General features: G+C 45.3%; 2 protein-coding genes across 2 annotated transcripts; both read left to right on the top strand.

The window, feature by feature from the left end:
• Positions 1 to 1,812: 1,812 nt before the first annotated feature.
• On the top strand, positions 1,813 to 2,073 carry LOC131291024 (UPF0729 protein AGAP000931). The gene has a single exon (XM_058320216.1). The coding sequence runs from the start codon at positions 1,813 to 1,815 to the stop codon at positions 2,071 to 2,073; it is 261 nt and encodes an 86-aa protein (XP_058176199.1).
• Positions 2,074 to 4,595: 2,522 nt separating this feature from the next.
• Positions 4,596 to 12,803, top strand: LOC131291023 (coronin-7). The gene is made up of 9 exons (XM_058320214.1): positions 4,596 to 5,091; positions 5,161 to 5,717; positions 5,785 to 5,937; positions 8,185 to 8,481; positions 9,501 to 9,679; positions 9,745 to 10,686; positions 11,855 to 12,336; positions 12,410 to 12,516; positions 12,591 to 12,803. The coding sequence occupies exons 1-9, from the start codon at positions 4,596 to 4,598 to the stop codon at positions 12,681 to 12,683; spliced, it is 3,306 nt and encodes a 1,101-aa protein (XP_058176197.1). The 3' UTR covers positions 12,684 to 12,803.
• Positions 12,804 to 13,336: the final 533 nt, after the last annotated feature.

The raw sequence follows: 13,336 nt of genomic DNA, 5'->3' as shown, positions 1-13,336 counted from the left end.
ATGTTTGGACCAAAATTTGGATATTTAACCGACTCATAACTCTCTAGCAGGTGCGGCATAAAGTGATAAAAGCGATAGTTTGTTGTTTGTGTATCATTTGATTTCATGCAATGTGGTAAATGTTTCTTTCCTCTAGGAAACTTTCTTATAAGTTCATTCAAACTGGATGTTGTACAGTAGAAAGCACATATCAATTTAGTAGAACTGGTGGAAAACATTAGCAGATGCATAACTGAATCGCATAGATAAGTTTTACCATACTATTGCACCAAATGAACACACACACAAGCATCGTAGTCATAATTTAAGATCGACTGACTATGAACTGAGGTGATTACATTATCCTAGGCGTGAACCATGGAGGGATTAGAGGCATCAAGTATTGTAGAGTACTACACTCGCTATCGAAGATCAAACGAAAGGAGTTATAAAAGCATCAACGGGGAAGCATAAACCATACTTTCAATACGTTGCTACTGTCGTGACGTGTAGCCCCCATCATAGCCGTGATGTTTCTTCTATGTGTGTAAATGTACTACGTGTAACTCAAAATCAGATCAACCATAGAGTGGTAACACTAATCTGTTCTAGGGCACCACCCTTTGAATGTTTACAGTGTGAGTAAAAAGCTAGCGCAGCTAGCTTTGACTAAGCGCGCACACTTTAAAGCATGAAAACAGGGTGGGGCATTGAGGATAGAAACCGAACTATGACAACGGATCACTGAGATATAAGGCAATTTTACATAACAACTATGAACACATTTAATATACACATCCGTATGTATAAACAAAATACTATATATTTACTAACCTTCGAATGTACATACACGTATTCTTCTAACAAATTCTTATACAATGAATGAAAACGAATAAGAAGCCAACAGTTATGTTGAGCGTTTGTACAGTAGAAGTGGTATGAGGCATGAAATAAAAACGAAAATGGATTGATATTGAACAATATAGGCTTGGACACACGGTGCAGGAAATATATAAACTTAGCGCGCATGACGTTAAGAAAGCCCAAATCCCAGAATGAATTGCCGTTCACTAACGCTACAACGGGTTCCGTTCGAGCATTTTGTGCAGACAAGGATGGACCCGTAAGCTCGCTGGCGTTTATTTGGGATTTTCGGCATTCGCAGTGTCGTTTGCGCTTACGGTTATGGATAGTACTTAATTCATGCATCAAAATTAATACAATCGCTAAACCAATTGCTAGCCCGCACCCTACACTAATATTTAGCATAAAATGGTAATGAAATAAACTCGATGTGATACAAACGAAAAACATAAATAAATAAAGCGTCAAGACAGAACGGGTGGTGGATTTTAATATGGTTTGCGGGCAAGGGCTATCTCTTATAAGAACGAATTGCATGGCAATAACTATATTCAGTCTCAACAACTTGTCTACTTCTATAAGTAATCCCATATGCCAGTTTTTTTTATGTGACTGCCACGTGATTGACTGCAACTTAGCGTTCGCCAACAGCGTCAGGCTGGAAATGTATTCTGTATTCAAAGTTAACCTTTATTTCCATACGTTGTAACTTATTTTGTATTATAATAATTCGTTTTCAAGTGAATCTATGGCTCGCGGCTAACCGAAGCGGTGGTATGATTCGAATACTGTAGCCAAGTGTCACAATCATCTGACGTTTGTTATGCTTTACCCGTACCAGAAGGCTGTCAGTGTTCTTTGTTTCGGGCAAGATCAGCAGGATAAAAACAGAAAAAAAAACATCGACGAAGTATTCTACGATCTGATCGATTCGTTGTAAATAAGAAGGTACTCATCACTTGATCGAAAATGGTATGTGTGCCGTGCTTCATCGTGCCCGTGCTATTATACCTCTGGCACAAGTTCGTGCAACCGATCCTGCTGAAGTACTGGAATCCGTGGGAGAAGAAGGATAAAGACGGAAACGTCCTTCCAGCCGATACGACCAAGTTCCCGTTCGATTGCACTGGAGGTGTTTGTCGTTTCGCCAAAAAGAAGACGGACGACAGCGCGGTGGAAGGGAAAGATTCGTCAGTGACCTTACCGAGCGGGCACGAAAAATCGCAGTGAATTATGATCTCGGCACGATACGGTGATAAATAAATGTGTATTTCTTGAACTGTTGTAAGCTATTGAAAAAACATTATTTTTGTCCTTATCACATCCATTTATGAGACGCTCATTCGGTTTCGGTTTTTATGCTCACATGCATGTAGCTGTGAGGAGACTTCTTTCCTACAAACATGCGAGGAAAGTTAGGAGCTTTATTAGCAAACATTAACATTTGTCAAACACAACTCGTGATAAGATGTTGATGTGGCATGCACACATATTGTTATCACAAAAGAAAACATAATTTAAAACCCAATCCCATAAAACTTTATTCACGCCGTCGAAGTAAGTGTCCTGCGATAGGTATCGCAAGGACTTCAATGGCTAAGAAATGGTTGAGCATACTTTTCGCCCCCGAATCGTACGACGAAGTATGTGTGATTTAAAGATGGCAGATTTGGAAATTATTCCGTAAATATGCTGTAGCGCCTCCATTCATGCTTCACGGGGGGTTGTTTATACATATGCATATGTGCACCCCGAGAACGCACACTGCCTTCCCCGAAGGGTGTGTAGCCGTTGCGCCTGTGTAGGTACAAAGAACATCACATTAATGTTTGGCTGTTTTTGCCACAGTCACCTATGCGTACGTCGGGTCGGTTGGTTGATTGGTTAATGCCGGGTTGGTCCTTAAAAAAAAAAACGCCGCCCTTCACCAACACAGGCGCAAACGCAGGCGCGTCGCCAAGGGAAACGGGCTTATTGCAAGCTCACTGGCGAATCGGTCGTTGTCTTGAATGTACGGTTGAATGGAGTGTACGGTTGGCGCTACGTTTTCCAGCTAGCAGGTAGAACACGGTCGGCACGAGATAGAAGCCAACCCGTCAGCGATCAAAACCGAAACACCAGTGTAGCCCAACCCGGTGCAATTTGATGCAACCAACGACGGAAAGCACGGAACCGAATTTTCCACAGGTCAACAGCGATAACAAACAGAAAGTGTGCAGGGAACGGAGCCTTAAGTAAGTAATGGAGTAGGGAAACAAAAACGTTTCTTCTCCGCGGTTTGCCGTCTAGCTATCGTGAATCGTGAAGTTATGCTACCAAAAAGGGGTGCGTGTGAAGATCCTTGCTCGGAAGGAGCGAAGGAAAACCCCCACACGATGCCGGCAGGAAAACGCTTTACCGACCGGTTCGTTTTTTTTTTATTCAAACTCACCAATGGAAAACCTAAGTGCAACACCCTGTTTTCCTACCAAATCGTCCGGTTTTGGTTGGTTTTAAATGCTCCCTCCTTTGTGCCCTCCGCTTTCCACGGCTGGAAAAAGCTTTTCTTTTCCCAAGTGTCCCCAAAAGCAGTGAGAAACAAATGGGGAAAAAATAAGAATTTCGATCAGCAGTCAAATTCGTCATCCCCTTCGGCCCACACCCACACGGGCACACACCCACACACGCACACGTACCACATATTGCAACGGGGAGATAAAAGTGTGTACGGCAAAAAAAAAAAAAACGGGCATCAATCGGTAAAGTTGCCACAAACCATATGCAGCTGCAGCAGCACCATCCTTCTTTGTGTTTCATTCATTCCGTGTGTGTTTTTTTTTCTCCTCCTGCCCGGTTCGCGTCGGGTCCTTTTAACTGTTTCCTTTGCCGCATCCCGTGTGCGTGCGTGCGTGCGTTCCTTTTTCTCCTTCGTTGTTTTCTTCTGCCCGTCTTCCAAACGACCGCTTTTGGTCTTCCGGTTGAGCTTCTCTATCTCTCTCTCTCTCTCACTCCCTTTTGCGGCCAGTTTTAGCGTTATCGACGACCCATCTTGGCTTTTAACAGTGGCTCCTTTGGTGCCGGTAGCGGCGACGCCTATCGCCGTATGCATTTTTTCGCTTTTTTTTTTAAATTTCATTTTCTTGTTGTCCAGCAGTGTCATTCGGATGCAGTGCGCTTGCGCCGTAGTCGCTGTGTGTGTATCAGCTTTTTTTTTTATCTCACTGGAACAATTGTTACTGCCGCTGCATGAGGCATGAGCAGCGACTCCTCACACAGGAAGGCTCTTTTCTCCGAGCAGTAGCTTCCCTTCCAGTAACATATCTTGTACATTTGCGCCAAGAAGGCACAAACATAAAACAACAAATATCCAGTCCCTTTTTAAAAAAACGTTGTCTTTATAGAACGGGCTTCATACTTTACGTTCGTGTTTCATTGAGTTTTGTGCTTTTAAACTAAACGCCTCCACATGGCCTTAATCTGGATGGCAGTTTTTAATCAGTGAGTTATTTACCGGTCAGGGTTGATAAAACGCAACTGGTGCTTTTGTTTGCAGCAGACCAACGCAACGTCACATCAACGGCAGTGTAAATTGTGCCTGTGAGTCATCCGGACGGACCGCCCTCATTCAACTTCAACCCCGATTCAATCAAGGTACGCGCCGGAACCGCCTGAAGACGCCCAACGTCACAAACGGCCGTAGAGATAGTGCGAGGTGAAGAGCTCGGAATCGGGACACACCCCCCAGCCCGGTACGCGTAGTAAGCCCTGCAACCATGGCTTGGCGGTTCAAGGCGTCGAAGTACAAGAACGCCGCCCCGAGTGCGGCGACGCTCGACATGTGCTTCCGGGACCTGATCGTCGGCTCGTACCAGACGTACGGCAACAACATCGCCGCGTCTGCCGCCTTCATCGCGTTCAACTGGGAGCACGTCGGCTCGAGTGTGGCCGTCCTGCCGCTCACGTACAACGGGCGCAAGGGGAAGGCGCTGCCGCTGCTGCAGGCCCACTACGACACGGTTTCGTACCTGGACTTTTCGCCGTTCCACGACGGCCTGCTGGCGACCGGCTCACACGACTGCTCGGTCAAGGTGTGGCACATTCCAGAGAAGGGCCTGGAGCAGTCCACCTCGACGCCGGAGTGCACGTTCTCCACCAAGAAGCGCAAGGTGGAGACGGTGAGCTTCCACCCGACCGCCGACTGTCTGCTAACCGGCACCGCCAGCGATTCCGTCCTCCTGTGGGACTTGATCAAGGAACAGGAGGCATTCTGTAAGTGATCTGATCTCCGCTCCGACGAAACCAATCCTTTGCTCACCAGTGTATTTGTTTGCTTTGTAGTCAACGACGAGCACCCGGACGTGATTCAGTCGCTCAGCTGGAAGACAGATGGCCGGCTGTGTGCGACGAGCTGTAAGGACAAGTTTGTGCGCGTGCTAGACCCACGCATTGCCTCGCCGATCACGCTCGACGCCGAGAGCCACCAGAACCATATCGACTCCCGGATCGTCTGGCTCGGGGATCAGAACCGCGTCCTGACGACCGGCTTCGATGAGTCACGGCTGCGCCAGGTCATGATTCGCGATCTGCGCAACTACCGCACGCCGGAGAAGGTGCTCTCACTCGACTCCTCGACCAGCGTCCTAATGCCGCTGTACGACCCGGACACGAACATGCTGTTCCTGGCCGGCAAGGGCGACACGGGCATCACCTACCACGAGGTGACCGACAAGGAGCCACATCTGATCGAGGGCATCCGACACTCGGGCGATCAAACGACCCGCGGTGTCTGCCTCGCACCGAAGCGAGCACTGAAAGTCATGGAAGGCGAGGTGAATCGTATCATGCAGCTCACCCTGAACGCGGTCATTCCCGTGACGTACAAGGTGCCGAGGAAGGTAAGTGCCTCGAACACATCCTAATATAATGTGCACCTTCTGAAATCTGTCACATTTTCGATTGCAGTCCTACCGGGATTATCATGCCGATCTGTACCCCGACACAACCGGTTGTAAGACCGACCTGACCGCTCCCGAGTGGCTCAACGGGGCAAACACAACTGTCAAGAAGATCAGCCTCGATCCGGCCAAGCGTGAGCTAGGGGATGCTCCAATCATTGTAAGTTTTCACAATTTCATTGATTTATTCGGTTTTAACTTTCGGCGTACACCAATAGGTTGGTAAAAAAAAAACTAATCAAAATAACATTTAAAACACCTATTTTAAGGAATACTTGGTACACAGACCGTGTTTTGCGTGTGTACAGTGAACTTTTGTAAAATACTACCCGAAAGATTTCAAACCATTTTCCTTAAAACAACTTTTTTTTATACAATTCATCTTTTGAATTGATTTTTGTTCGTGATCGAGTCATATTTAGTTAATTTGCGATTTACCTAGTCTTATTCGGTCTCTTTAAACTTTGGATTTCATTTTCTTAATTTTCTAACATTTTTTTTTAATTATGTCGAAACACTTTCTTACATCGTACAACTAATAGTAAAACTAATTCCCGTGTATAAAATCGCCTCTACTGTTTTACTTAATAAGTGTGGTTGAATAATGTGTTATTATAACGCAAAATACGATATTTTCATCCCAAACATTTCTTACGTTTCTTTGATTTAAAAGAAATTTTGTTATCTCTGCCTCATCAACATTACGAAGTGATAGTCACTATGAGTTAATTTTAATTTTACCTAACCTTGTTCGGTCTCATCAACCTTTTACTTTTATTTATTCAAAATTATCTGATAATTGTTTTGAAAAATAGTAAAATTTGAAATTGTCTTCTAAATTTATCTCTTAAAAAGCGATTCGTCATCATAAATTCATCTACCATTTGTTAAACGGATGTCCGAGTTTCTTTCTATTGAACTTCAATCAAAACGTTTTTTTCAATCTACTCGATTTCGAGTGTTAAACACATTTACACGTGTCCATTCTTCTTTTGTTCCGAACCGAAAAATGCGACGTGTCCCGGCTGGAGTCCCCTTTTATTACGCCTTCGATTACGTCCATCAGCTAGTCGCCTCTCTCGTCCATAAAAAGGTCCTTGACTAGCCAGCGGACGCAGCATCTCACCACTACTCTCAATCCTTCTCCTGACACACCCGACCAGTTAAATTTGATTTGATGATTTGATGTGTATTCAGTTTCAATCAGTTTCTGTTTCCCGTTTTTCAACTGATATCACTTTTTCAATAGTTCTGATATTGTTTTCTAAAATATTTGCGACGTTAGTAGTGGAAAAAGTAAAATAGAAATAGTTTACTAAACATATAAAAAGACATTCTCTTGGAATGGAATGAAGGCATTGTTGTAATGCCCGTGTAGAAAGCCACCTCTACTTTTCGAAGTTAGTTGTGAATGAAAACGGTGGTGTTATACACGCACAAAACATGGTATCTTCATCCTAAGCAACGTACTAGCCGACTTTTACTTACATCTTCCCCTTTTCTCTCTCACTTTCCTCTATCGAAACTAACATTTGAACAACAAAAACCTATGTCTAATCGATTGCAAAGATTCTGCGAGGTCCACTAAACGAGCTGGTGAACAACATTACCAACTCGCGCGGACACGACAGTACCCAAGTAGTAGTGTCGTCCGCCCGGCCGATGAAGGCAAAACTAAAGCAGTTCGATATGCAGTCCAAGATGGACCAGCAGCTAGAGCTATCGAAAAAGTTCAATGAGATCAGTACAACGTTCGAAAAGTTTCGCTGCGGCGAGACTGCGCTGCCAATCGACGACAACGGCAACGGAACGTCCAAGCCGTCCTCGTTCGACTCGGAGACGGAGAAGGTGGGTGAAACGGCAGCACCGAAGCCGTTGCCTCGCACGGTGTCCGGTGAGGAGCCGGCGAATGGTGGCCCAGCTACCACCACCACCACCAGCACTACCAACAACGCGACCGCCATCAACGCTACAATCAACGATAATATGCCTCGCCCTTCTCCGCGGCCAAGATCCACCGGAAACAAGGTTATCAGCGCTCAATTCCGCCACTGTCTGTTTGTTATATGATTTGGCACTGTTTTGCGACGATGTTCCGTTTTTTTAAGTTAATTTGGGTGCTAGTGTATACAATATTTATTTTTATTTGAATTGATTTTCACTTCCAACACATTATTATTCCTTGTATTTCACATGCAAAGTAATTTATTATTATTTTTAGCCGTGTGTCTTTTTTAGTTCTGTACTGTAGTTCTTACCCACCAATTTATTTATTTATTAATAACCTATGATTCCCTATCTTCCTGTATCTTCATTCCCATACGTTCTTTTTTGTTTGTCTACCCTTGTTGTGTCTACCTTTTCGTTCTCTTCACTAATCTTGTTTGCTCTTATTTTCCTCCATTAGCCTCGCCTTGGGCCGAAGCCATTTTCCCAATTTTCGACGGCTGCCTCGCTGGACAAGGTGTTTCACGTTCCGGTGGCACCCGGTTCGCAGCCTCCCAAGAAGGACGGGGCAGAGAACGGAAACCACTCGCTCGAGCAGGTCGGCTCGGAGGAGCACGACTCGAAGGACAGTGCTTCCGCCGACTGTGGCGAACCGATGGAGCAGGGACAGACAGATGGCCCGGACAATGTCCAGCTACGGGAGAAGGCGGCAAGCAACGGTAGCCCGCAGCGGGTTTCAACTGCAGAGCGCGTCATGGTACGCATATTTCTCTTATTGATAACGTGCACATGATATTAACAATAGTATCACTGATGGATGAGGTGGATGATTGTTGGGGTTATGTATTATATTTCTGTAAACACCAGAGGCGGATCAGTTCATTCCCAGGCCTTAAGCGGTGGGATAATCGAAGACCCTCTAAATCTTCCAGTTGTCCTAAATATTTCTATACAAAATACTATACAAAGTGGACGTATTTGTTTTATTTTTATAATTCGTTGAACATGTTTCCCGCATTGTCTTATGATTGCGCTCGGCTACTTGATTTAACTCATGTTTTTCTAACATATCGATCCATCATCTTTATCAATTAGAATATGTTTATTAACTCCGTCTCATACCATATAAAAAATATTAACTAATCTGTCGGTGAATGGGAAATATCTCGAGAAGAATCTAAATTAACGCTTTCTATTAAAGCTAGTTTGAATTATTTTACAACTGAAAATTGGATTGCGATTCGCTTTCCAATTTTTTGTTTAATTTCATCAAATGATATGATCAATCTTAACCAATCAAAACAATTTTAAGAAAATACCGAAACAGGACAAACGAATACATATTCAACCAAGGCGGAAATTAACGCAATAATAAAGCAATATCACAGTGCCAGAAAACACTAACTAAAAAAAACTGCCATCCTAAGGACACAAATGATAAATGGAAGAGCTTCAATTATATGTGATAAATGGCATCGGAAGGGGCTCGAGGTACCTCGCGAACGCTCAAAGTTAGATCCACCTCTGGTTAACATGTTTCGACTACATATTCTTCTTCTTTTTCATCGATAAAAAATTACTAATCTTTTAACCTACTAATACTAATAATTGTGCAACATTTTTCTTACTAACTCACTTTGCTGACCACGGCTTTACTATTGCTGCAGCCCGGCGAAAACGACAAGGTTATACTCATTTTTATACTAATTTTGAAATTCAATTCAACTGTGCGAACACACACTCTAATGAACCTTCTATTCTGTAATAAACGAACAGATGTTTGAAACGTGGCCTTCGTCGGAATCGGTTGACAAGTTTGATGGAAGCACCGCCGACGGGGAAGGGCAGTTCCAGCGAATGGGCACCGGCCGGTCCACATTGGCCGACAGGCGACGTATGTTCGAAGGACGTTCGCAAAGCGTGCAGGATGAGAAAGCTTCCCCGACACCGCTCCGGTACGATCGAGCATCTCAGGGGGCGCATGGAAGATATTCAAACTGAATTGATTTCTTACCCTTAGGCGCCGGCAAGCGACCACAATCGACCGCGATGATCAGAAGGCGTCGGATGACTCCACCTTGATGGCACCGCCCTCCACGGAACCGGGCTTCCTGCGCAACCGTAGTGACCTGTCGAAGGAAAACATGCCGCATGCAACGGTGAAGCGCAGCAATAGCACCAGCGGCAGCCAGCCGCCTTCCAGCGGAACCACCAACTCGTCGACCATGGGCTCGAAGCGTACGTCGACCGTGTTCGGGCGCGTATCCAAGTTCCGCCATCTGCAGGGTGTCCCCGGGCATAAGAGCACACACATCGAGGACATCCGCAACATGAGCCGCCAGGTGCCGTGCGAGTGCGACGGCTTCCAGGCGAACCCGGAGCGTGTGGCCGTGCCGATCGCCGGGAACGGCGGCAAAATTGCCGTTTTCGAGCTCCCCGGTAAGGGTCGCCTGCCGGACGGCGTCATCCCAACGCTCATCGGCGTCCAGAAGGTCATGGACTTCCAGTGGGATCCGTTCGATCCGACCCGCCTGGCGGTGGCGTACGACGATGGCAAGGTCAACCTGTGGCAGGTCCCGGCCGGCGGCCTGACCGAGTCGATAACGGAGCCGACGGCTACCCTCGCCGCGCACGACGACAAAATCAGCATCATCCGCTTCCATCCGCTCGCCGGCAACGTCCTGCTGACGGCCAGCTGCGACATGACGATGAAGATCTGGGACCTGCACACCATGACCGAACGCTACTGCTTGGTCGGCAACACCGACCAGACGCTGGCCTTCGCCTGGAGCCCGTGCGGACGGCTCGGTGCTACCGTTTCCAAGGATGGCAGCATCCGCATCTACGAACCACGCTGCTCCGAGAAGCCCGTCTCGGAAGGAACCCTTCCAGCGGCATCGCGTGGCGCCCGCATCGTTTGGGCATTGGAGGGAGAGTATCTAGTACTATCGTGCTTTGACAAGTAAGACTCACTCACTTTATGCCGTAATGATCTGGTAGCGTGATACCTCCTGGTATTAAGAAAGGGTGACTACCACCGTTCTTATAATATACCATCGATAACTATAACTCTCCTCCCAAAGGAGGCCTACTCCAACTAGAGATTGTGTTTCGTGCCTCTATCTTGGAATATTTGATTTATGTTAGCTTCATTTCATCCATCATTTTGGACGTTTTGCACCATAATTTACAACGAAAGGTGTTAGAAGCTGTTGCAAAAGAACAAGAGAAAATCAGAAACTAATTCGGAACCGCTGTGGTGCGGAACCAAACAATTAGTCTTTATTCAATTGATGTTTGCACAATGGCTCATCGCGCTGAAACGAGCCCTATTTAAAACCTTCGTGCGTCGAAGCCGACGCCAAGGGTCATCGATCCTCTCGATCAGCTGATCGATGAAACTCCCTTTTGGTTTATCAATTTTATCAGGCTGTCTGTTCTTAGCCGAATTGACAGCGGGCGTTAGAAGCGAAAGTGTTTCTAACAAATGGTTAACATTAAAACACATTCATTTGGAATCTTGCTAAAATACTTTGGAGCGGTACTTTTGACGCTCTTTGTTTGAATGCGGTATAACCTCGTCATTAAAAAAAGAAATGTCGAATCCATGAACGGATTCTATTTAGTAAATTTGCGTACCTGTACATCAATCTGCGAGCTCAATGTAAACGAAAAGATCGGGTCACATTTCATTCAACTTTTTTTCAACTTTTATATGTTCAATAGAAAAAATTTTAGCTAAAAAAAAAGTGTGCGCTAGAAAGTAAATTAAGCAACCTTCAAAAAGTTATTTCATATTTTCGCATAATGATTTCATGCGTCATTTTTCCTCGTAAACATATTAAACTATTTTTTTAACATGCGATTTTGAGCCTGGTCATTTTGGTTCTCGGAACTGGTCGAACAGAAAAGTTTGAATTATTTTTATTCTTTGATGTGATTTTTTATTTAATGAAAAGCCTTTTTACTGTTGAAAAACAATCTCCCGTTAACGAGTTGTTAAAAACGAAAATTGTGTTGCGGCCAAAAACACCGCTCTTTAGATTCTACTGTTAAAATTTGTTACCTTTCTACAATCGATGAGATTTATTTGAAAAAGAAACCCTTAAATTTACTCGTTTGTTCTGCAGGATGTCGGAGCGACAACTCTACGTTTACAAGCAGACTGACCTCAACACGCCAATGCACATGATCGGACTGGACGTTTCGCCCTCGATCCTGATGCTGTACTACGACGAGGACAGCTCAACGCTCTTCGCCACCGGCAAAGGCGACAGCACGATCTACTGCTTCGAGATCACGGACGAGGCACCGTTCATATGCCCGTTGTCGCACCATCGCTGCACCACCATGACACAGGGGCTCAGCTTCCTCGCGAAGAACCAGTGCGACGTGGCGTCGGTCGAGTTCGCCAAAGCGTACCGGCTCACCAAGAGCTCGGTGGAGCCGCTGGGCTTTTCCGCACCGCGCGTCAAGTCCGAACTGTTCCAGGACGACCTGTTCCCCGACACGAAGGTGCTCTGGCAGCCAACCATCTCCGCCGCGGAATGGTTTGCCGGCAAGAACGTCCAGCCTGCCCGCATCAGTCTGCAGCCGGCCGGCATGGAAAAATGTAAGCCACCTGTTTGCCATTATTCTGCTTACACTAAACTAATGTACTTTTTTGGTAACGTTTCGTCCTCCAGTGTCGTCAGTGCAACCGTCGGCCACTGCTGCAACGCCGAAAAAGGTCGAACCTGTGGTCCATAATGTTCACAAGCCGTTCGCAGCTCCAGAGCATGTACAAAAGCAGGTACGCCGAAAGCCGTTGGCTTAAAAAATCTTAGCAAATGAACTATTTTTAACTTAGGTTTAACTTTGTTTCAGATTCAAAACTCTGTAAGTGCTCGTATGCCAATGAACACCAAGCTGGAGCAGGATGGGATGGAGGGTGTGGATGAAAAAGAATGGGAAGAGTAGTGCGCTGCAGCAGTCCCAAAAAACACCTTTACCTAAAAAAAAACATAAGCTATACCGTTTATCATTACATATACTCATAGGTTTAAAGTCACACACTCGGTAGGCGCGCAACTAACATAAGCTCCCAAATACTGCCTTTCCCGGGTTTACGTTCAACACATTAGATCACAAATCTGTGTTTCAAAGAGAGTCATTATCTGCCTACTACTCAGCGTAGTGGTACATAAACGAGGATGAAAGCTGTGGCGTCCAGCCAACTTTCATCGAGGGAGAAAAGTATTACAATTTTTGAGCATTTACATTTTGCCACATCACTTCACAAGTGGAGCTCGTGTGGTATAATGAGCATAGGCTTACTTTGCTTTTGACTCCATGCAACATAAAGAAACTCCAGGTACAAGTGTACCAAAAAGGTTAAAAAACAAAACGGAAAAAAGACAGAACGACAATACACCATAACCTACTTTAAACAGGCCATCGATGGATTGAAAAATGGTGAAAGACCAAGTGCGGAAAAAGAAACAAGACAACATAATGCAGACGATCGCGGACGAATAGCAAAAGTTTACGTCGGGCCAACCTGTACTCCATGGGAGCGAAAGGAAATGCATAAATAACGGATCTTTCGTAGCAGGCAGAAAACGAAAACCTAC

This window comes from Anopheles ziemanni, chromosome X (assembly GCF_943734765.1).
Source record: "Anopheles ziemanni chromosome X, idAnoZiCoDA_A2_x.2, whole genome shotgun sequence".
NCBI classification, from domain to species: domain Eukaryota; kingdom Metazoa; phylum Arthropoda; class Insecta; order Diptera; family Culicidae; genus Anopheles; species Anopheles ziemanni.
Note: the sequence above shows the minus strand (reverse complement) of the source record. Positions and strands in the feature narration are given on the sequence as shown.